The sequence below is a fragment of the Lagenorhynchus albirostris genome, chromosome 14 (genome assembly GCF_949774975.1).
Source record: "Lagenorhynchus albirostris chromosome 14, mLagAlb1.1, whole genome shotgun sequence".
In the NCBI taxonomy this organism is placed as follows: Eukaryota; Metazoa; Chordata; class Mammalia; order Artiodactyla; family Delphinidae; genus Lagenorhynchus; species Lagenorhynchus albirostris.
The window spans coordinates 37,501,412-37,526,896 of NC_083108.1; the positions used below are offsets into that span (position 1 = coordinate 37,501,412).

Sequence of the window (25,485 nt, forward strand, 5' to 3'; positions counted from 1 at the left end):
TGAAATGATGTGAAAGAAGGCATCCCAGCCCCACACCCGTGGCGGTTGTCAAATTCTTCCACATCGAGGCAGGTGGAATGTGGTCAGAAGGAAGTTAGTAAATGAACCAGAGAGTGAGGATCTCTGAATTTCCTAGGCAAAGTGGGGCTTCTTTTCCCCCAGAAGTTAAAAAACAAGATGTGAGAATTATTAACATTATTCAGAATCTGGCTGAGACAGAAAAATGGCAAGCCACCCTGTGGAGAAAGTCACATTGGACACAGTAATGTTTACATATGCAACGTATTACAGAACACAAATAACGCTCCACAGAGCTCCCCTTACCTCAATCCCTTCTTTGTTTAAGGCATATTCATCAAAATTCAAAATGGCTATCTTAATCGTTCTTGGAGGGGGCAGTACCGTCAGACCGATATTAATAGCATTGCTCCTCTTGGAATCCAGGACGATGATCTCCTGCTTTTTTCCATCTGCAGCAGTTTTCTTGTGATAAAATAAGGAGAATCCAAGATTAATGCATCATCTTTGGTCCTCTCTTAAAAGCAAACTCACAACTTACTTAGACATGAAAACAAATGCCCTCAGTTTAGCTCAGGGAAGGACTGGCTACAGCACAGCAGAGATCAGGGATTAGTTCCAAGAGGCCGCCAAGAGCAGGGCAGCAATGGAACTTCGCGAGTCAGACGCGTTACAAAATAAAATTGATTTGCCTTCAATTGGGAAAAATGTGATATTTTGCAAGGAAAAAAAAAACTGTTTTTTTTCCATAGAAGCAGTGGAAACAAAACTCAAACCTCTCAGAGTTCCCTTCCTGCAGGCTGCAAGGTGTCGGAATGTGCCTTGCTTGGCCCTGGAGCGTGTGGTGTGTGCCCAGAGATGGAGAAAGCTGGTCCGCGCACCGAGGAGACGGGAGCCAGAGGGGAATCCGGCATCGCTGGCCGGTCAGCCCTTCTGCATCTCAGGAGCTCCTCTCATCATTCCAACATCCTCCGCCCCGACACCTGAGCACTTCCGCCTCTCCTGCTACACACAGCCATCTGGGCAGCTGCCCAGTGGGTGGGAGAAGAGGAGTGAGGGATAAACTGGCAAAGAGGCCGAAGAGGGGGACCAAGTCCCCACAGAGCCCTGATGTATGTGGCCTCCCTGCTGGCCTGGCATCCTCGGGGCAGTCCCGGCGGCCAGCCCCGGGCTGGCACACGGCCAGAAGCCAGGAAGGTGTGAGGTGCTGAGCCAATGCTCACCTCTGCCCAGAGCTGTGACAAGGCCCGCAGCCTTCCCCTTCAGCTCTCGGGAAGTCAAGGGCGGGTGGCAACCGGGACAGGTGGAGGGGGGTCGGCCAGCAAGCTCCCTGTGCTGCACAGCTTCCCTTGAGGCCACAGGGCTGGGAGGATGATGATTTTGATTCATGAAACAAGCCTGGGGTGACGAGGATGGGTAAGACCCGTCCAGCACAGTGATGGGGTGTGCTCACCGTGTGAGGGACCCAGCTGTGGGGTAACTAACTCACCTGGTGGTGGAGGGGGTTAGGGTCTGGAGAAGCTGCCACCTGAGCTGGACCCTCAAGACTGCCTAGGACTAGCCTGGGGCTGGGAGAGAATATAAGGAGAGAAGTGCCTTTGTCTAGTTCCAGGGAACTGCCAGGGATGAAGCTGGAGGTTTGGAGGCCATATGGGGGAGCTCCATGAATCAGCTGCTCAGAAGCCCCCTGCAGGCAGGTCCCAGCTGAGCAGCTTACAGCTGCTCAAGGTCGGCCTCCTGTGCTGAGGCCTCAGCCCCTCCTCTGAGGAAGGGAACCAGGCTGGGCCTGGGAGCAGCTGAGCCGCCCAGGGAAGCTGGTCGCTGTAGCACAGGAGGTTGGGAGCTGGCAAGGAAAGATGGCTGCGGCCCCTTAAGTCCTACTGAGCCCTTCCAAACTCAATTGCTAACATTCTATTTTAGGTCCTTAAATATGCATTTGGGAATAAATTACAATTTCTTCATGAAGAAAATAACCGAAAGCATCCCAGCTGTTTGGCCGCCTGGAAGCCGGGAGGAACAATTCCTGTGGGTGTGCTCGTCGGCTTGGCACTGTGAGCTCCCAGGGACACGCGGCACAAATGCACCCTCACTCTGTAGGGCAAGCTTGTCTTCTATATATTTAAGCAAATAAGCTTATCAGGAGCCCCTGAAATTTAGCTGAAATCTACTTTAAAATATTATTTTGTGTATAGAAGGCTAAGAAGGAATGAGAAGAGGTTTGACAAAATGCTGATTACAGGCAATGAAGACAGATGTGATGACTTGCGATGCCCACGTTGGGGTGCGGGGTGTCCACCCCTCCAGGTGCTACAGGGAGCCTGTCCAACATCCATTCCCTCTTCCCTGCTCACCAACAGGGACTTGATTTTTTTCAGGCTGGTAATATGTCAGTGAAATCAGCCACCTCCCTGGACCCTTGGCAGGTAAGGCTGGCAGTTTGGGTTTTTGTTTTCCTGATTAAAAAGAGATAGACCCAGTGAGCCATGCCTTTTGCCTTTCCTTCTTCTTCCTGCCTAGAATGTGGATGTGAGGCTCAGAGAGACAGCAGTGAGACATCTCACGAGCATAAGGAATGAAGCCACATGGACGGCAGCATGGAAGATGGAAGAAGCCTGGGACCTGGCATTGGAGAGGCAACTACCCACAGCCAGGCTCCAGCGCAGGAAGCATTTATGGGAAGGCAGGGGTTCCCTGGGAATCATTAGCCCTTAGCCCCCCATCTATAGAGTCCCCGTCATTCTAGGAGCCTGCAGAGATGACTGAGCAGGCCCAGCCCAACTGCAGCCTTTGTGCAAATGAGAGAAAGATGCCCACCTCCAGGGAGACACAGCCCCATGGCAAACAGCTTGAGAGGGAAGCACTGCTCAGATTTCAGCCCTCCCACCTCAGCCAGCGTCCACGTGCAGCAAGCAACCCACACAGACTCAGGGGTGGCTCTGAGCCTGAGATGTCCTTGCCGCCATTCTCAGTAGAACTCAGTTCACACCAACGGACACACCCACACCCACACCCCCATAAGTCGGGAAGAAGCAAGCTGCTGGGCATCCTGAGATAACGGGGAAGCTATCTTCACAAATGATGCTACACGTTTTCAGAGCACTTCCATGGGGAAGCTATCTTCACAAACGACGCTACACGTTTTCAGAGCACTTCCCACCACTTCGCAAAGGAAGGAATAAGAATTAAAGTCATATCTGAAATTGAATTGTTACATCTCTGGATTTTAGCCAAGAGGTATTTTAAATGCTCTTCTTCATAATTAAAACAGACTCCACTGGATGCTACTGACCCCTCAAGTGCCTTGGCGGCTGTCCTGCCCAACACGAGGGGTGGGTCATGCGGGCTCGTCCAACTCTCTCCTCCCCTCCCACAATGAACTGGAGCAGCGCCTGAAAGAACAAGCCAAAGTTCTCCGTGCCGGGAGGCATGCGTCCTATCTAGGGATTAGCCATCATCAGTTCTGATCCATTTCAATCCTCTTTCAGGGTCAAAGCCCAGACCAGCAAGAGTGACCTTCACTACGTCCTTCACCTGGTCCTGTGTCTGAGTCACTGTCGCCCATCCTCTTCCACAAATCCTCTCGTGCCCCGTCCTTCATTCCTGCCACCTGCACCCTGAGCCTGACCCCTGGTGCCAGCCTCCCAGGGCAGCCCACCACGGGCCTCCTGCTTCCAGCCCCTTCTCACCCCCAGCCCAGTCATCCTACTCTTGCTAAGAGTCTTTCTCAGGCACTCATCTCCTTATTGCACTTCTTTGATCAGACAGTCTGTGACTGTCCATTGTTTGAAATGAGAAAAATAGGAAATTGGTCAATGATAGAAAGAGGAGATAAAGCAGATAAGACCCAGTGTTCCCTGTAAAGGAGGTTAGGAAACGTTAAATGACCCTCTAAAGGCATCTGGAAAGGAAGGGCGAAGATGTGATGGGACAAAGGTGGAACAGGGTTGGGAGGATGTCAGGAGGTGATACTCCTGGGCAGGAGATGAGAAAGTTGTTTTGCATTTTACTTGAGCCCAGACACACCCCCGAAAACAACACACAAACAAGGAAACAAAACGCCCAAACCTCCTGAAATATCAATACAGGACCTACTTGAAGGAACTGACAACATTTTCTTGAGAGAAAAAGAAAAAGATGTGCATAAATAAGAAACATCATGTTCCTGGATAGGAAGCCTCAGTGTTGTAAGGATGTTCATTATCTCTCATCATGGAATTTATATATAAATAATATATATATTTAAAATGATTCTAATCAAATTCCAACAAGATTGTTTTGGAATTAAAAAATATTCTAGAGTTACTATGAAAGAATATATGTGTAAAAAATCCATAAGTAGAAATATATATAATATCTACCCAATTAGCTCTAAAAAGGTATTATAAAACTGATATAATTAATGTGTAGCACTGGCACTAAACAGCTACAATGATAGAACAGAATAGAATGAAAGTACAGAAAAAGCTCTCATACAGCGATCCAGGGCATTCCAACAAGAGCGCAAGATCAGTGAGTCACAATCCATCATGAAAGCCCAATTCTAATACGGAACCAAAGAAAGTAACTTTAAGTCAAAAGACTCAACATGGTAGGTTAACATCATGACAGACTGGATTGACTGACATCTTCCTTCTTTAAAAAAAAAAGCCAGCAGAAAGCAAGAACACAGGCTGTGTGGGAATGTCATCGTGGTTGGAGTATGCCACACCCCATGAGACCGCTCTGCTGATTGGCTGTTATCAGCGATGGTCCATGACAGCAAACCCTGAGCAGGAAAAGAGGCTGAGAAGCAGTCTCAGTCCTTCAACTGTCTCTTGCTGGTTGGCAGGGTATCTTCCCACATTTATTTATTTTTTGCCTTTCTTTGATATAGATCTCATTTCCTGAGTACCTGTTAGGCTCCTACACCTTGAATGGGGACATTTTTCATGGAGACCAATAAAAACGTGGGGGGCCACGATGCCACCGGCAGCAATGGTCGGTCCTGGGACAACAGGAAATAAGCATTTCTGCCTCAATTCTTTGATAAAAGGTCTATCAGCCAAACCTCTGCCCTCAGTTCTCAAGAATTCACAGGGCAGAAAGGATGCTGAGGGAGGCTCCTGTGGGTGGGGCTTCAGGCACAGGATGCTGGACTAGGGAGCTGCTGGAAGTGAAAATGGGAACAACTGTCTCTGGGGCAAGAGAGTTGCCCCAGCAACAGAGTGGAAGTGAGCAGAGTTGGGGGAACCAGGGTGGGGATGTCTTTGAACGTGAAATTTCCCCACGTACATCCAGAAGTTCTCAAGGTAAAAGAGGAACTTACTTCTTGAAGGGGCAGGAGGCACTCTAGGAAGAGGCCAGGCTCTGATTTGCTTCCAGAAAGCCTAGTGAAGCTGAACTTCTGAGCTGAACGAGGCAGCAACACCCAGAACCTCCTTCAAAACAACAACTATCAGGGAGCCTCCAACCTGCCAACAGTTGCCCTTCCAGAAATACAGTCTCTGGAGAAATGCTTCTGGTTTGCATGGAATGGAGGGCTTCTGTTTGTTTTTGACTTGGCCAAGAAGATTGCAGGGAGTGGGGAGAGGGTGTAACAGCCAAAAGGGTGAGAGACTGAGGTTACCCTCTATAGCAAGAGATGCTGTCAGGGCCAGCAGAGACCTCTTAGAGAGAAGGGGCAGGAAGGAAGTCACCAAGGCAGTTCAGCTCCTTTCTCCCAAGCTGTCCAAGAGGGCTGAGGGTCCAGTTCCAGGAGGCAGAAGTGAGCTCCTCCAGGAGGAAGCTTCAAACAGGTGGTGCCCATGACCACAAGACTTACAGAATTTCTAAGAAGCAAAGAAGAGGTACTCAATTTAAGCAGTGAGTGCTAACTGCCAAGGCTTAGGGGTAAGGGCTGTGACTTTCCTCTGCAGCCCTAGATTCACCTGGTGGTCAGCTCCCTGGGTGGGGGCCGTCTCTCTAGAACCAACCAGCTCCGAGAGGTTGGGCCCTGCAAACTCAGCCACTCCAAGGGGCAGAAAGTCACATACGACAGGAATATTTTTTAGAACGGTTAAACCACCTATTCAGGTCTTCTCAGGGGGACTCCGGGGCAATGCCAATCCTGATACAGAGACGGATGACCACAGGCCTCGCAGGTAGGAGACATGCAAGTCAGGTTTTTGGATAGAACAAAGTATTGCCTCCAAGAACAAGTCTTTTAGAATCTGCAAGTAAAGAGACAAACTTGATTCTGAATGGTTATGGGGTGGGTGACCGCCATGTAAGAGTGACCACAACCTGACAGCATTCAATATCCCGAGGACGAGACCATTACTCCCCCTCATAATCATTCAGTTTTGGAAAAGAGAAGGGTGAATATTCAGGCAGCAGTTAGGAAAAAGTGGAAAGGAAAACTTTAACGCTAAATAGTAGTCATTAAACTTAGAGGCTAATTTAAAATCTCACATCGGAATCTCAGGAAAGTCACGTTGAGACAAAGGCTAAGAAAATCAATAGCATAAAAAAAGACTGACCTGTTAACACAGCACAAAACACATTCTCCCCTGTTGCACTGGGTCTACCGAACGACCCTGGGAGGTCAGGCACACAGGATCAGGCCTGGTTTCTTTCTTTTTTTCCCCCCATAATCAAAACCAGGCTCAGAGAGGTTGACCGACTTGCTCAAGGTCACACAGTTAGAGGTGGAGTCCAGACCAAATGAAATTTAAAGTTTCAGTAGCAAAGCATACAGATCATTAAGGAGAAAGAGAGAATCTTTTTTTTAAAAAAATGACAAGATTTAAAAATCCCCAAGGGAAGAGCACGAGGAAGTGTTCAGAGCATGAGCTTGAAAGTAGCCGAAACAAAACGGAATCCAGGGATGACACGAACAGATTCAGGAGCCCTGAAGGGTAACTGCAAATATGCAGAGCATCAAGTCACCAGGGGGGTCAGCTGGGGTCTGACCCATTCACAGCCTGGAGACCTTGCCAAGTCACTGAATCTCTCTGTGTCTCCTGTCCTCTCTGGGACCCAATCTCACAGGGTTTGTTGTGAGGATGAAAGGAGACAATGGATGTAAATCAGTGAGAACAAGGCTTGGCCCCTGGTAAGCACAACAGAAGTGTCTGCTGGGACTATTAGAAGAGTATTACTGGTATTGATACATGTAAAGTATTCAGGACAACACCTGGAAAATAGTGCTTTCTAAGAATTAGCTCTTAGCTTTTTTCACTACCAATGACTCCTTTTTTTTTTATCATTTTAACCTAATAACATTGTATTTTAAAAATATATGGTTTACCAAAGTGTATTTTTCATAACTAATGCATCTACCACGCTTACTGATCAAAGGCACCTACATAAACAGGAGCGTCAGATCAGACCGGTGTCCCCACCCTGAATAGTGATAGTTGCAGGAGACAGTGCAGGGACTTGATACTCAGTTTAGCCTGCAGAGCTGCTTCCCGGGGACATGGACAACTTGCCTGGGGCTTCCTGAATGAATGAAAAGAGCTTACGGATGCTCATTAGAGTCTGTGCAGACTCCCAGGCACATGGACAGTGCCTGGTGTGGGAAGTAGATCTAGTAAATGAGCCGTGGCACACCCTGATAAAGACGGCCAAGGTCCAGAGAAGGGCCACCGTGAAGGCATAAAATTCCACGTGGGAGGAGAGGACAACGTGAGCAGAGTAGGGAGGGGAGCACGGGCAAAGACTGTGGAGGCTCACAGTCTGGGCAGGTGGATAGGGCTTGCCTTCCAAAGTTTTCTGAAATGTTGACACGGAGAGTCACCCCTTTGAATTTTTAAAGAGTAATTTTACTAGACACAAAGGATGCAGTTTTTAAAAAGCAGTTATTCAGCACACAGAACTTGTCATCACAGAGGGTGCTGTGACTGAAAACAGAAACTGGGCTAAGGACATGATTTATTAAGAGAACTCAGAGTCTTGGAGAATACTGCTAAGTTTGAGAGCATTTCCATGAAAGGCGACTGACCTCTCAAAACGCTTGTCAGCATCACTGTCACAGACCCTGGGGCTGGCTCAGCAAGGCATGAGCTCTAGAAATGGTAAATCATTCCTCCTCGTTCCCCGCTAACTGCCAAGAGTGATGCTACAGGATATTTTCGAAACTGTCCATTGAGAAAGTGACAATGACAGTGATGCCACAATACAGATGTCATAACGATGTGACTGCTATGGAATTTCCCTAAGTCCTGTAACGAGGGAGAAGGCCATATACATGGGAAAGCATTAAGGCAAAAGACAACAACAACATCGAAAAGCCAAAGATACCCCACATCCAAAAGCCAAAGAAACCTAAATAAAAGCTGAAAAACCTTTAGTTAGGAATAGAGTTTCTGAGGACCTGGCCCGAACAGGCTTGCTTATTGGTAAGTTTAGGAAAAAAATGTTAACTTCCCATATTTGTTCTTAGAGTCTTTTACAGCAGAGGCCAACGGAAAAAAAAATACATTTCCAATGTTAATGTAGTTTATCTAGTACCCTAACCAGCAGACTTTTGAGAGGGGAAGCGAGTACTCTTAATAATTATGCTGGGACCTCCACACACACCAGGATCATCTTGGATACACTAGGGTGTGTGATCACCCCAGATAAGCTCCAAAGTTGGGTTTGGAATTTCCAGGGAGAATTTAGGTTTTCTGAGGGTGCTGTTCAATAAAATAACATACTTCCTTATGACCTGAACTTGAATATAAGATAGGAAGATTTTCCTCTCTTCTCAGGAGAATAAAATGGAGGTGGACGTGAGGGGTCAGTGAAGGAGTCAATGTGGAAAGTGATGGTGGGAACAATGCCCCCCTCAATGGTGCCTCATTTTTCACTTTAAATCAATGGTTCACAACTTTGGCTAGGACCCTGGGGAGATTTTCAAAATAACCCAGGCCAGGGCTTTCCTCAGACCAATAAATCATCATCTCTGAATTTTCTTAAAGAGTCACTGCTAATAGTTTCTGATATATTTCGAAACTTCAAGGTAAATAAAGTTGAACAAATTTCTCCAAATCCATTCTGGAGCCCCCTCCCCTTAATAAAGCAATGAACCCAGGTGAGTAAGACAGCAATGAGTCCCCAAAGGGGAAAACAGGTCCCTTCTTCCTTCTGTGTGCCTCTTCCACTCCATACCTTTTGTGGTGTCTCTGGATCTGAGAGTATAAAAGCTGCCCTTTGGGGGCAAGAGGGAATTGGCTGTCCTGGATTAGGCACAGGGGTAGAAGGCCACTTCCTGAGGCTCCTCAGAGCGATGTCAAGTCCATGGAGGGTACCTCCCCACCCCCAGGGGCTTTCTGCCCTGACGTCCTACCCTGGGGTCATTTTAACCACCTCTTATGCCATTCTCCACATCTTAGACTGGCAGAAGAGACACAACATGATGAAATTTAGTGCAGGATTTCTGTCTCTTTCCTCAAAATATAACTGAAATCATCTTACTAAAAAGCTATATAGAGAGATTGGTTCAGGATGGTGGAGTAGAAGGACATGCTCTCACTCCCTCTTGTGAGAACACCAGAATCACAACTAACTGCTGAACAATCATCGACAGGAAGACACTGGAACACACAAAAAAAGACATCCAAAGACAAAGGAGAAGCCACAATGAGATGGTAGGAGGAGCACAATCACAATAAAATCAAATCCCATAACTGCTGGGTGGGTGACTCACAAACTGGAGGACACTTATACCACAGAAGTCCACCCACTGGAGTGAAGGTTCTGAGCCCCATGTCAGGCTTCCCAACCTGGGGGTCTGGCAAGGGGAGAGGAATTCCTAGAGAATCAAACTTTGAAGGCCAGCGGGATTTGACTGCAGGACTTCAACAGGACTGGGGGAAACAGAGACTCCACTCTTGGAGGGCACACACAAAGTAGTGTGTGCACTGGGACCCAGGGGAAGGAGCAGTGACCTCATAGGAGACTGAACCAGACCTACTTGCTCGTGTTGCAGGGTCTCCTGCAGAGCGGGGGTGGCTGTGGCTCACTGTGAGGACAAGAACACTGGCAGCAGAAGTTCTGGGAAGTACTCCTTGGTGTGAGCCCTCCCAGAGGCCGCCATTAGCCCCACCAAAGAGCCCAGGTAGGCTCCAGTGTTGGGTCACCTCAGACCAAACAACCAACAGCGAGGGAAGGCAGCCCCACCCATGATCAGACAAGTGGATTAAAGTTTTATTGAGCTCTGCCCACCAGAGCAACACCCAACTCTACCCACCACCAGTCCCTCCCATCAGGAAACTTGCACAAGCCTCTTAGATAGCCTCATCCACCAGAGGGCAGACAGCAGAAGCAAGAAGAACTACAATCCTGCAGCCTGTGGAACAAAAACCACATTCACAGAAAGATAGACAAGATGAAAAGGCAGAGGGCTATGTACCAGATGAAGGAACAAGATAAAACCTCAGAAAAATAAATGAAGTGGAGATAGGCAACGTTCCAGAAAACAATTCAGAATAATGATAGTGAAGATGATCCAGGATCTCGGAAAAGAAATGGAGGCCAAGATCGAGACGATGCAAGAAACGTTTAACAAAGACCTAGAAGAATTAAAGAACAAACACCTAGAAGAATTAAAGAACAAACAAACAGAGATGAACAATACAATAACTGAAATGAAAAATACACTAGAAGGAATCAATAGCAGAATAACTGAGGCAGAAGAACGGATAAGTGTCAGAAGACAGAAGACAGAATGGTGGAATTCACTGCCATGGAACAGAATAAAGTAAAAAGAATGAAAAGATATGAAGAGAGTCTCAGAGACCTCTGGGACAACGTTAAATGCAAAAACATTCGCATTATAGGGGTTCCAGAAAGAGAAGAGAGAGAGAAAGGAGCTGAGAAAATATTTGAGGAGATTATAGTCGAAAATTTCCCTAACATGGGAAAGAAAATAGCCACCCAAGCCCAGGAAGCACAGAGAGTCCCATAGAGGATAAACCCAAGGAGAAACACACCGAGACACACAGTAATCAAATGGACAAAAATTAAAGACAAAGAAAAATTACTGAAAGCAGCAAGGGAAAAACGACAAATAACATACAAGAGAACTCCCATAAGGTTAACAGCTGATTTCTCAGCAGAAACTCTACAAGCCAGAAGGGAGTGGCATGACGTATTTAAAGTGATGAAAGGGAAGGACCTACTACCAAGATTACTCTACACGGCAAGGATCTCATTCACATTCGATGGAGAAATCAAAAGCTTTACAGACAAGCAAAAGCTAAGAGAATTCAGCACCACCAAACCAGCTCTACAACAAATGCTAAAGGAACTTCTCTAAGTGGGAAACACAAGAGAAGAAAAGGACTTTCAAAAACAAACCCATAACAATTGAGAAAACGATAATAGGAACATACATATTGGTAATTACCTTAAACGTGAATAGATTAAATGCTCTAACCAAAAGACACAGGCTCGCTGAATGGATACAAAAACAAGACCCATATATGTGCTGTCTACAAGAGACCCACTTCAGACCTAGGGACACATACAGACTGAAAGTGAGGGGATGGAAAAAGATATTCCAAGCAAATGGAAATCAAAAGAAAGCTGGAGTAGCAATACTCGTAGCAGATAAAATAGACTTTAAAATAAAGAATGTTACCAGGGACAAGGAAGGACACTACATAATGATCAAGGGATCAATCCAAGAAGAATATATAACAATTATAAATATATATGCACCCAACATAGGAGCACCTCAATACATAAGGCAACTTCTAACAGCTATAAAAGAGGAAATTGACAGCAACACAATAATAGTGGGGGACTTTAAGACCTCACTTACACCAATGGACAGATCATCCAAACAGAAAATTCATAAGGAAACACACATTTTAAGTGACAAAATAGACCGGAGATATTTAATTGATATTTATAGGATATTCCATACAAAAACAGCAGATTACACTTTCTTTTCAAGTGCACACAGAACATTCTCCAGGATAGATCACATCTTGGGTCACAAATCAAGCCTCAGTAAATTTAAGAAAATTAAAATCATATCAAGCATCTTTTCTGTCCACAACGCTATAAGATTAGAAATGAATTACAGGGAAAAAAACATAAAAAACACAAACACATGGAGGCTAAACCATACGTTACTAAATAACAGAGATCTCTGAAGAAATCAAAGAGAAAATTAAAAAATACCTAGAGACAAATGACAATGAAAACACGATGACCCAATACCTATGGGATGCAACAAAAGCAGTTCTAAGAGGGAAGTTTATAGCTATACAAGCCTACCTCGAGAAAGAAGAAAAATCTCAAATAAACAATCTAACCTTACGCCTAATGGAACTAGAGAAAGAAGAACAAACAAAATCTAAAGTTAGTAGAAGGAAAGAAATCATAAAGATCAGAGAAGAAACAAATGAAATAGAAACAAAGAAAACAATAGCAAAATCAATAAAACTAAAAGCTGGTGCTTTGAGAAGATAAAATTGATAAACCATTAGCCAGACTCATCAAGAAAAAGAGGGAGAGGATTCAAATCAATAAAATTAGAAATGAAAAAGCAGAAGGTACAACAGACACCGCAGAAATACAAAGCATCCTAAGAGACTACTACAAGCAACTCTAAGCCAATAAAATGGACAACCTGGAAGAAATGGACAAATCCTTAGAAAGGTATAACCTTCCAAGTCTAAACCAGGAAGAAATAGAAAATATGAACAGACCAATCACAAGTAATGAAATTGAAACTGTGATTAAAAATCTTCCAACAAACAAAAGCCCAGGACCAGAGGGCTTCACAGATGAATTCTAAGAAACATTTAGAGAAGAGTTAACACCCATCCTTCTCAAACTCTTCCAAAAAATTGCAGAGGAAGCAACACTCCAAAACTCATTCTATGAGGCCACCATCACCCTGATACCAAAACCAGGCAAAGATACTACAAAAAAAGAAAATTACAGACCAATATCACTCATGAATATAGATGCAAAAATCCTCAACAAAATACTAGCAAACGGAATCCAACAACACATTAAATGGATCATACACCATGATCAAGTGGGATTTATCCCAGGGATGCAAGGATTCTTCAGTATACGCAAATCAATCAATGTGATACACCATATTAATAAATTGAAGAATAAAAACCATATGATCATCTCAATAGATTCAGAAAAAGCTTTTGACAAAATTCAAAACCCATTTATTATAAAAACTCTCCAGAAAGTGGGCACAGAGGGAAACTACCTCAACATAATAAAGGGCATATACAACAAACCCACAGCCAAGATCATTCTCAATGCTGAAAAACTGAAAGCATTTCCTCTAAGATCAGGAACAAAACAAGGATGTCGACTCTCGCCACTATTATTCAACATAGTTTTGGAAGTCCTAGCCATGGTAATCAGAGAAGAAAAAGAAATAAAAGGAATACAAATTGGAAGAGAAGAAGTAGAACTGTCACTGTTTGCAGATGACATGATACTATACATAGAGAATCTTTAAGATGCCACCAAAAAAACTACTAGAGCTAATCAATGAATTTGGGTAAGCTGCAGGATACAAAATTAATGCACAGAAATCTCTTGCATTCCTATACACTAATGATGAAAAATCTGAAAGAGAAATTAAGGAAACACTCCCATTTACCACTGCAAGAAAAAGAATAAAATGCCTAGGAATAAACCTACCTCGGGAGACAAAAGACCTGTATGCAGAACACCATAAGACACTGATGAATGAAATTAAAGATGGTACAAACAGATGGAGAGATATACCATGTTCTTGGATTGGAAGAATCAATACTGTGAAAATGATTATACTACCCAAAGCAATCTACAGAGTCAATGCAATCCCTATCAAATTACCAATGGCATTTTTTTACAGAACTGTAACAAAAAATCTTAAAATTTGCATGGAGACACAAAAGACCCCAAGTAGCCAAAGCAGTCCTGAGGGATAAAACAGAGCTGGAGGAATCAGACGCCCTGATTTCAGACTATACTACAAAGCTACAGTAATCAAGACAGTATGGTACTGGCACAAAAACAGAAACATAGATCAATGGAACAGGATAGAAAGCCCAGAGATAAACCCACCCACCTATGCTCAACTAATCTATGACAAAGGAGGCAAGGATATACAACGGAGAAAAGGCAGTCTCTTCAATAAGCGGTGCTGGGAAAACTGGACAGCTACATGTAAAAGAATGAAATTAGAACACTTCCTAACACCATACACAAAAATAAACTCAAAATAGATTAGAGACCTAAATGTAAGACTGGACACTATAAAACTCTTAGAGGAAAACATAGGCAGAACACTCTTTGACATAAATCACAGCAAGATCTTTTTTGATCCACCTCCTAGAGTAATGGAAATAGAAACAAATATAAACAAATGGGACCTAATGAAACTTCAAAGCTTTTGCAAAGCAAAGGAAACTACAAACAAGACAAAAAGACCACTTTCAGAATGGGAGAAAATATTTGCAAACAAATCAATGGACAAAGGATTAATCTCCAAAATATATAAACAGCTCATGCAGCTCAATATTAAAAAACCAACCCAATCAAAAAGTAGGCGGAAGACCTAAATAGACATTTCTCCAAGGAAGACATACAGATGGCCAAGAAGCACATGAAAAGCTGCTCAACATCACTATTAGAGAAATGCAAATCAAAACTACAATGAGGTATCACCTCACACCAGTTAGAAAATCTACAAACAACAAATGCTGGAGAGCGTGTGGAGAAAAGAGAACCCTCTTGCACTGTTGGTGGGAATGTAAATTGATACAGCCACTAAGGAGAACAGTATGGATATTCCTTAAAAAACTAAAAATAGAATTATCATATGACCCAGCAATCCCACTACTGGGCATATACCCAGAGAAAACCATAATTGAAAAAGACACATGCACCCTAATATTCATTGCAGCACTATTTACAATAGCCAGGTCATGGAAGCAACCTAAATGCCCATTGACAGACGAATAGATAAAGAAGATGTGGTACATATATACAATGGAATATTACTCAGCCATAAAAAGGAACAAAATCAGGTCATTTGTAGAGACGTGGATGGACCTAGAGACTGTCATACAGAGTGAAGTAAGTCAGAAAGAGAAAAGCAAGTATCTTATATTAATGCATATATGTGGAACCTAGAAAAATAGTACAAATGAACTGGTTTGAAACTGGCAGAAATTGAGACACAGATGTAGAGGACAAATGTACGGACACCAAGGGGGTAAAGGGGGTGGTGGTGGTGGTTGTGGGATGAATTGGGAGTTGGGATTGACATATATACACTAATGTGTATAAAAGGGATAACTAATAAGAATCTGCTATATAAAAAAAAATAAAATTCAAACAAAAAGCTATATGTATATTATACCTATATATATGTATATATCTCCTGCTGTGAGATAAAAGTAGATCCAGTTCCAGAAACTACTTGGAAACGAAATCAAAAAGCACACCTTTCCGTCCTTATCATTTCCATTAAGTGGTCACCCAGCCTTGCATCTGGCACATGGATCTTTAGAGGTAACTCGGTTGGTCATAACCATGCCCTGTAACTCTAGTCTGATGTAAGTTTTCTGATGGAAACTACAACTGATTCCCTTTGCTCTGTGCTGCCTTGTGAAGTCTACTTTATTTTTGATGCACTCTATCGCGTTTAATGAAAAACTTCTCATGAGCCAGAATTCGGAGGTGGCTGTTTACAGCTGAGTTTTATGAAAATCACAGTCAAGGATTAGAAACAGAAGTAAAATTGGTTGTACCTGTATGGGTAACATACACATAACAGGTTCAATGCTCCAGTTTGTATTCTCACCTTTTGTAACATTTATCAATTACCCCCTACTCACATTTCCTAGCCTCCCAAGATGGTCTCCTGGGTCTCACTCTAGAACATTCTGGACTCAGTTTGGTAAATTTTTCCATATATTACTTTTCCTCTTATGCTCTCACTTTATAAAAACTAGGCAAACATTTGTCCTTAAGTTGGGAAATAAAGGATTTTAAGAGGTTGCCACCTACTTCAAGCAACACTGGAACTTTGGGCTACTGAGAGGGCACCAACCAGGCTCTTATCACCGACCACAGTGGGATCAAGAGAAGGAGGTGGGGGAGGTGACCCCATTTTCTGTATTCTCAAGGAAGCTTTTAACTTTGCCATTTCCTTTGGAAAAATGAAGTCAGAAGTGCCTTCACTGCCAAACTGTTACTCTTTTATTCTTCCCACCCTGAGTCAAGAGCCAGCCTCCCCGTCAGCAACCTCCGAGGCTGAGGAGCAACCAGGCAAAGCCCAGAGGGTGCAGGCAGCCACGCGGGACGATGGAGACGGGCCAACCAGATCAGCGTGTTGGAGCGTGAAGGGAGTGAGGGCGCATCCTAGGTAACTCCCGGCCACCACGTCTGCTGTTTCAACCCCGCCAGGCCAGTTTTCTCCCAGATGCCAGGTCTGACAGTAAGAATTGAAGGGGGCATGAGGGTGGCTCATCACCACACGTGACCAGTCCTGGGAAGTCAGGACACAGAGACACCAAGAGCAGGTGCCCAACATCACTTCTCTTAGTGTCATTTTCTAGAGAGGACAAGAGGGGGTCTACTTCCAGTTGGAGGAGAGGACTGGTGGCACGATTTTCTGTATTGGATCCTAGCAGTTTGATTTGTAAACAGGAGAAAACTTTAATCTTGACTTGGGGGTGGGGTGGGGTAGGGCTGGAAATGGTTTAGATTCACATCCTTGCTGGAACTGGGCAGAAATCATTGCAAGGGTAAAAGCCAACTCAGGAAGAGCAGCAGGTAGATCCAGACCCCCAGGCACAGGTTTTAACAGGAAGTTGACCGCTTACAGCTCCCGCCCTAGCCTTTCAGCATCACACAGTGGTGACAGGCGCTAACTCCATCACTCGGGTCCTCGTCTGAAGGATGCTCCTGTCCTGAGGATGCTGCACATACTTTTTGATTCAAACTCAGTGCCCGATTGGCAGGTCAGGGAGCCCAACTCAGGCATCTTTATACTCACCCAATACGATGCTAAGTGAAGCAACCCATGGAGCTGGAATTAATTCACGATAATAAGTTCTTACATGTTTAAACTATACTTTACAAAGCATTTTCTCTTACCCTTAGTTCCTGAGAAGATAGTCTTAAACCTGTTTTAAAATTGTAATATACCCAGAATCACAGGAGCTTTTTTTTAAAAAACCAGTTCTTTAAGATATGTAAAGGAGACCCTATTAATGCAGTGAATTATAAGAAATAAAATCTGTGACAGCATCATGCAGCCTCTTCCTCAGTGTTCATTAGCCATGACTTTACCTTTGATGTCCAGTAACTTCACGTACAAGCTTTCCATTTATAAAAGTGGATAGAATATCTGTTAAAAATATCACAGCAGCAATGCCTACAGGGTTCTCAAACATCTATGAAAAATAAGAAATCTAGATACATGTGTAATGTTTACAGGATGCTAACTATATGGTTATTTGGAAATATCTAGATAGTTGCAGCATGCTGACTCAGCCAGGGGATTATCTGAAGAAATGCCACCCGGATTACTGCCTTTGTGAAAGCACTGTGTGGTTACAGCTGAGGTTCAAACTACTACTATCAACCATAAACAACAAAGGTTACGTGTGAATAAACACATCCCCGGGACGAAGTCGGTATGTTTGATTAATTAGCAAGCCTACTTTCCTCTAGAGAATGTCAACATCTGCTGTCGGGCCATACTAACATTCCCTGGGTAACCCTTTTGTTTCTTCCTCAAGGTTACTGGGTTCTGTGAAAGCTATTTCGCCTGTTGGTGTTAGTAAGCTGCTGTCCATGTTAGCAATGAAGTGTCCCTTACGCATTTAGCTCACACCTAGCATGTGGCACTGAGAGTACTGTATTAAAGGTTAGATTTTTATACCAACTCGCTTTTTTAGCAAATAGCAAGAGCAACATGAAGGGCATTTTATATAGAACAAATCTCTCCGTTCTACCCAAGAGCTGAAAGTAACTGCAAATCAAGAGGCATGCTGGATGCTAGCGGTACCTTGGAGACAGCCAGTTCCTTCGATTTAGACTCAAACAGGTGCTCCAGCTTGGAAGTGTCCACCTTAATAGGTTCCAGTTTCGACCACAGGAATTCTCTGCAGCGGCCGTTCTTCTTACACGGCCACTCAAAAGGCCGCACTTCATTCCAGAACAGACGGATGGTCTTCTTTTTCTTGGTGAATGCTGGCTGACCCCTGGGTACCTGGGGCCACCCTAAGCCCTGAGGAGGAGCACTGAATACTGGAGGAGGAGCCAATAAATTACCGGGGACTGGAGGGGGAGGCACGCCGTCCAGCAGGGGGGGAGGGGGAGGGGGCGGCAAACCGAGAAAGGTGGGCGGGGGTGGGGGAGGCAGCCCCGGGGCCTCCCTGTGACCCAGGTCCACGTCCAGGACGTCAATATCGTCCTCCTCCCCCAGGTCAGTGAAATCCATGTCTTGGATTCTGAGCTCCCGCGGATTGGCCATGAGCTGGTCCCAGATGTAGTCAGATTCCGTCTTGGGCTGTGCCGACACCTTCTCCGTGACCTTGTCATTGGGCTCGGCATCAGGGGAGACGGACCCTCTCCCTAGGTCCCCGCTGTTGAATTTCTCAGCAAAGGCTTTCACGCTGCCCCGATTGTCCAGACAGCCAACGTCCACCCTCCTGACGCTCTCATCCTGGGCCAGAGAGTTGGCCTGCAAGGTGGATATCCGGCTGGCCAGGCTGGCTACGGCCTCCGCCCCCTGCGCGGTCCTCGTGGTCTCGCCCTCCCCCTTCTCATCATCCGTGGGCTTTCTGTTATGGGCATACAGCATGTCCAGCATGAACCGTTTGCTGGTAAGGATGTCGCCACACTGCTCATTTACACCGGCATCCTGAACACCCGCAGACCACAAACCTGAAAAGTTCACAGGAAAACAAAACATGAGAACGTGGCACGGGCCTCAATGCTATGAGAAAAGCAACTAGGCAACATGTGGACATTGCACACAGAGGGATTCAGGAAGGCACAGAAATAAAGCAATTGGAGAGGAAGGTGGTCATGCCTGACAAGATGCTCTTGATCAGAAAGAGATGCTACATCAAAGAGCCAATGACCCACTCTAGGACCCAAGACTCTTGTAGGTATGACACTGCTTGTGGCTCTGGCCTAGGCTCATGGGAAAAATTTTCCGCACATTTGCTGCCCACCCATGACAGCTGGTCAGGACCCACCCAGGATAACTAAGGGGCTTCTGCCCTAACTACACACAGGGAGGCAAGGAAATGCTCCCTCACCCGTGGCAGATGTTGGAAAGGCTGTAGAGTTATCCCCCTTTCTCCCCCTACTCCACCTCTGCGCCAGGGCAGCCAAAGTGTCTGGAGAAATGCACAGGCCATGCCATTGGTCACACTTTAAGTTCATGGCCACCAGTCTTCAGGTGATGCTGCCTGGCGGTCCCATCCATGACCTCTCCTAGATGACTTTTCACACACCTCCACTCTCCTCTAGCATCCCCCACCCATCTCATCCTCTGCAAGCATGGCCTTGTTTCCTGTTTCAAAAACTTAATAGACAAAGTCAGAGATCTTCCAGGGCCTCCATTCTGCCTCCACCCACCCACCTGCACCTGAACCCTGACCATGGCCTCTGTCCTGTGACACTGACAAACCGTCCTCTTAGCAGGGGTCAACCGCTCCACTCGTGCATTCGAAAGCCACTCCAGCAATTCTCCATCCTGCATCTCCCATGCTCCCCCTACTAGGCCTTCCTACTGGCATATAAACATGGTATAATTTTACCCATGAAACAAAAACAGAAAACCTCACTTGATTCCACTTATGCCTCCACCTATAATCCAAATTTTCTCCTTTCTTTTAAAGGAAAGCTGCTTATAAGAGTTGTTTTGCTATCTCCAGTTTCTTTCTTTATTCTCTCTTGAAGCCAGTCTAGTGAAGTTTTTGCTCCCTTTCAAAGATGCTCCTTTCCGGGTGACCGATGACCTTGCTGTTGCACTAGATGCAGCTGTTGCTCCCTCATCCTTGACTTATGTCCTTCACTTGGCCTCCCAGACATTGCACTCACTTGCTTTGCCTCCTTCTTTTTGGCTGCTCCTTCTCAGTCTCCTGGGTTGGTTCCTCCTTGTCTTTAAGTGTCCCTGGACCTCTTCTCTCCATCTACTCTCACTTTCTTAGTCACCATCTCATTCAGTCTCAGGGCTTGAAATACCACCTTCTGCCCTCACTCCCATCCACTCACTGAAACTGCTTCTCCTGCAGTCATTTCCTACCTCAGACATGGCTACTTCACCCATCTTGCTGCCAATTCCAAAAGCCTCAGAGTCATCCTTGACTTTTATCCTGTTCTTTCACCCCACACAGCAGGGCATCCTGTTAGCTAAATCTTCATGTTACATCCGGAATCCAGCCACTTTTCTCGTCACCACTCCTGCCATGACCCCGGTCCGATCCAGCATGGTTTCTTGCCGACGGTATTGCAGGGGAGCCCCTAGCTGGTCTCGGCTTCCACTCTTGTCCCTCTGCAGTCAGTTCTCAACACCACAGCCACGTGATGTGTTACAATGTCCGATCGTATCTCTCTGCTTAAAGTCTTCTAATAGTGCCACATTTCACTGAGACAAAAAGTAAATGACCTGTCAATGTTCCCAAGCCATGTGTGATGCCACCTTAATTTTCTTTCCTCTCCTACCACCACCTCTACCACTGCCACCACCCCAGATATACACACGTGAACCTCTTCAGCTACAGCAGCTTCCTGACATTCCTAGAACTCACCAGGCGTGAGGTGATCCAGCCTCAGGATCTTTGCCCCTCCTGGGACAAACCCAGGTAATCACACAATTTGCTTCTCAACTTCCTTTAGGTCTTTGCTCAAATAGTATCTTCCCAGTGAAAGCTTCCCCGATCACCTTATTTAAAATTGTGCAAACCTCCCTCTCCCCCCCAGTTTCATCCTTTCCTGCTTTATTTTCTGCCCAAGCACTTCTTACTGTCTAGTCTTCCACACGTTTCCCTTTTTGATTTTACTGTTGCCTCTGCCCCATCACTGGAATGGTTATCATTACTTGTTAAGCTGTGCTCCTCCTTGAAATGTAAACGCTACAACAGCAGGGATCTGGGTTTGTTTTCTTCCCTGTTGTATCCCCAGCACCTAGGATGAATGAATGAATGAATGGTCACCAATGTTATCCCTCTGAATTTGCTTCCTAAGGGCCAGCAGGGCTGTGCAGTGGGCATTTCAGGATGTGAGTTCCATCAGATATCTAGGGCCTGTGTGGATACTTGTTTGGGGAGGGGGCAGAAGACCTAGGCCGTGGACATGAGCATCAGGAGTCTTCTTTCTACCAAAGAAGAGCCAGATCAAACGGGCTGGGTGGGGGGACACTGGTCTCTCCCACATAGCTGGGCCTTCATCTTGAGGAGGTATTTACTGGGGAAGCACAGAGGCCCCCTGGTGCTCCATTTTTTCCTGTGTAGCTTTGTCCTCTATGTTGTCCTCGACAGTGGCCTAAGCTCACCAAGCGACCAACACCAGAACAAGGAGCTCTTAAGCCCTCTGTAGGTTGGTTTCACAAACAAAATACACTTAGGCGATAACCACCATCAAAGAGAGAAGAGGTGGCATTTGAGGACACGACGGAAAAACTTCTACAGCTGGTCAGACAGTCCTGTAAATAGGGAGACTGCTTTGATGCCAGGAAGCTGTGGCAGATAAAGTGGCTGAGTCTCTCTGAACAGACTGCCTCACTCTCTCCATTTATTGGGAAATGTTGGCAGTTACTTATTTTGGCAACAGGGGAAAGAGCATAATCAGGTAACATTCTGAATGCTGGTTTTCTCGTTTACATTCTTCATTCATTTAGGTCTTTTTAAAATCATTATGTAGGGTGCTTCTTTGTCCCTAGTAATTTCCTCTGCTCTGAAGTCTACTTTATCTGATATTAATATAACCACTGCAGCTTTTCTTTGATTAATGTTGGCATGATATCTTTTCCCAACTTTTAACTTTCCATCTGCCCATGTCATTACATTTGAAATGAGTGTTGTATATGATAGCATGTAGCTGGGTTGTGTTTTTATACACTCAGCAAATCTCTGTCTTTTAATTGATATGTTAGGGCTTAAGTCTGCTGTTTTATTTGTTGTGTTTGATCTCTTTGTTTCAGTGTCTGTTTCTCCTTTCTCGTCTTGGGTGGATTACTTGAACATTTTTTAGAATTTCAACATGATTCATTTAGAGTGTTTCTGAGTACATGGCTTCACGTAATTTTCTTAGTGGTTGCTCTAGGTATTACAATATATACACTAACTTATTTAGTCTATTGGTATTTACTACTTTGAAGTGTAGAAACCTTACTTCCATTTCGATCCCATTACCCTCCCACTTTTAAAAATACAATTGTCTTAAGTACTTCCTCTACATGTACTGAACACCATATATCAAATGTAATTTTTGCTTCCACTATCAAATATGATTTAAGAAGCTCACGAGTAAAAAGAGAGCATTTTTTAATTTACCCCTATTTTTATCCATTCTGTTGTTCTTTTCTTTCTGGAGTCCCAAGCCTTCTTCTGTCATCATTTCCTTTCTGTTTGGAGAACTTCCTTTAGCCATTCTTCAAGGGTAGGTCTGCTAGTGTCAAATTCTCCTAGTTTTTCTTTAACTGAGAATGTCTTTACTTTCCCTGCATAGTTAAAGGCTACTTTTACTGTATATGTAATTCATGGTTGATAGTTCTAGTCTTTTAGCACTTGATAGATGCTGTGCCCCTTCCTGCTGGCCTCCATGTTTCAGATGAGAAACCTGCTATCCTTTGAATTGCTGTTCCTCTATAGGTACCACGTTATTTCTTTCTTTCCAAAAACTATTTTTTTGGTTTTTAGTTTTCAGAGGTTTGCCATTTGTCTTGGTGCAGATTTCTTTGGATTTATCCTTGTTAGGATTTGCTCAGCTTCTTAAATCTGTAGATTTATACCTTTTGCCAAACTTGGGAAATTTTCAGCCATTATTTCCTCAAATATCTTTCCACACTGCACTCTCTCTCCTCTTATTCTCAGACTCGGATGAAATGAATGTTAGTTTTATTGACATAACCCCATGGGTCCCTGAGGCTCCGTTCATTTTTTCTAGTCTATTTTTTTCTCTGTTATTCAGATTTGGTAATTTCTACTGATCTGTTTTCAAGAACACTGATTATTTTCTTTGTTGTCTCCAATCAACAATAAAGCATGTCAAAAATTTTATTTCAGTTACTGTATTTTCCAGTTCTATAATTTCCCTTGGGTTCTTTTTTAATAACTCCTATTTCTTTGCTAAGATTTTTTTTCATGTATTTCCTGAGTCCTGAGTGTTTGTAACTGCCCACTGAAGCATTATTATGATGACTGCTTTAAAATTTTTGACAGATAATTCCAGCATCTGATCCATCTCAGTGTTGGCACCTGTGGATGGTCTTTTCCCATTCAAGATGTGACTGCCCTACTTCTTGATATGATGAGTGATTTTCGATTGTATCCTGGATATTTTCGGTATCATCTGACAGACTCTGGATAATATTTAATCTTCTCTTTTAGCAGGTAGTCACCCTTTTGGGGTGTAGCATACAGGGCTTGGTGCAGGTAGATGTTCAGCTCCCTGCTGGGTCCCACTGTCACCACCCAGGAAGAGGGCTGACTCACACTCCCTCACTGCAGATGGGTAGGTTGGAGGTTCAGCGCCCCCTTGACCCCACCAGCATCTTCCCAGTGGAGGTGAAGCACTAACTCACGTTGGCTCATTGCCTCCAAGTGAGGTGAAGGCTCAGCTTCCCACCAGTCCCCACTGATTCTGGCTTGGGGAGAACAGAGTGCAGACTAGTACCACCTCCAGCCACATCATTCTACCTTGTTTATACCAGATGGCGATGGAAGCTCAGCTCTCTGCTGTGCTCCCATCAGCATCAGGGACAAGGATGGTGGTGGTGGGGACAGAGAATGCTATTAGTCCCCTCTCCACTCCTCATTAAGTCTAGCTCCTTCTGGGTGAGGGTGAAGGCTCAGATCCCCACAGGACCCCATAGACACTACGCTGTTGGAGGAATTGGGACCCACTTGCTTCTCCCCTTCAGGGGACAGACTGAGCTCCCCATTAGGCCAACACCACCCCAGCAGGGGAACTGGAGCACTGCCTGCTTCTACCGGGCAGGGGATAGAAGACTGGCTCCCTTCTGAGTCCCGCTGACACCACAGAGTTGAGGAGGGGAAGGAACGGCAGAATTGTCACTCCTATCTCTATGGGGGTGCTGTATAGAAAGCCACTTCCTCTTCAGTCTCACTGAAACCACTGGGTTAGGGGGAGAGGTGGGACAGTGGCAAATTTTCCATTAGACCTTATTTAGGATAGAGCACTTATTAACAGCAGAAAAGATTTTCTGTTCTGTTAGGCAACGCCTTTTCCGATCCTTTGGCTAAGGGAATCGGCTTTCCTTGAAGCTGCACTGCCATGTCGTTCAAGTCTAAAGCCTCCTAGGCAGTCTGCTTCATTCTTTCCAACTTTCAGAGTCCTCCTATGATTGGCTGTTCTGTTACATCCAGGGTGTTGGTATTTTAGTTGTAAAACGGAGGACCTGGGAGCAATGGGGGCGTCTCCATCTTAGCCAGATTCATTCATTTATTCATCAGTGGTTTTATGAGCCCCTACTATGTTCTGGGCACCCAGCCAGGAAGTAAGAACTCACAATGAATAAGATAGACAACCCCATCCTCACAAAGCTTACATTCAAATAGAGACAAAGGACAGTTATACAAGTAACTACAACAAAGTGTGATGAATGCTACAGTAAAGCCTCTTACTCTAATGCCAGGGAGTGGAACACATGAAAACAAAGAAAAATAAAAACACACATCTGCAATAAGTTGGGTCTCTTTCAAGCCCTACAAATTCATTCTCAAGTAATAAGTACAACTGTGAGAAATAAGACTGGGAATCACTTTGATTGCCTTTGTGATTTAATTGAGAAAATTCTGAAAAGCAAAAGCTATGGTGAGAGAGCTTCTCTGTCTCCACAGCGGCTGATGTGCCCATGAGCAGCGGGAATTTTTAGGAACCAATAAGCTACAACAAATAAACATGGTCACATCTCTTAACAGCACCAGACTGAAGCAGAAAAGTCATTGCAAAGCTCCAATTCCTGGACACCACCAGCTTTTGGGAGAAAGTCAATGGTTCTTCACTGGGAGCAGAGTCTCCATTTTTGGAAAGTTGTCGTTATTTGGAAGGATATTGGGCAATCTGATCCACGAAAGCTCTGTTCCCTGGCTTATTTTTACTAATCCAACTTGTTTATATGTTTTAGGCCTGCTAAACCTAGTTATGATGAATAATACTTCAAGCTACTCATAATAGAATAAAACATGATTTAAGGCCAAATGATCAAGCAGACTTACCCGACACCCTGTACTGTGACCATAATTACATTAAATGTGAATAACGACAAGTAGAATTTGA

The 25,485-nt window shown here is 44.6% G+C and overlaps 1 protein-coding gene across 9 annotated transcripts in view; it reads right to left on the reverse strand.

The window, feature by feature from the left end:
- Positions 1-25,485, reverse strand: part of FHOD3 (formin homology 2 domain containing 3) — a 492,532-nt gene that overhangs the window by 54,788 nt on the left and 412,259 nt on the right. For all 9 annotated transcript variants that reach the window (XM_060121093.1, XM_060121091.1, XM_060121090.1 and 6 more), the window contains 2 exons: positions 18,017-18,897; positions 325-483 (listed from right to left, as the gene is read on the reverse strand). In XM_060121093.1, coding sequence (XP_059977076.1) covers positions 325-483; positions 18,017-18,897 — 1,040 coding nt within the window. The remainder of the gene's footprint in view (positions 1-324; positions 484-18,016; positions 18,898-25,485) is intronic.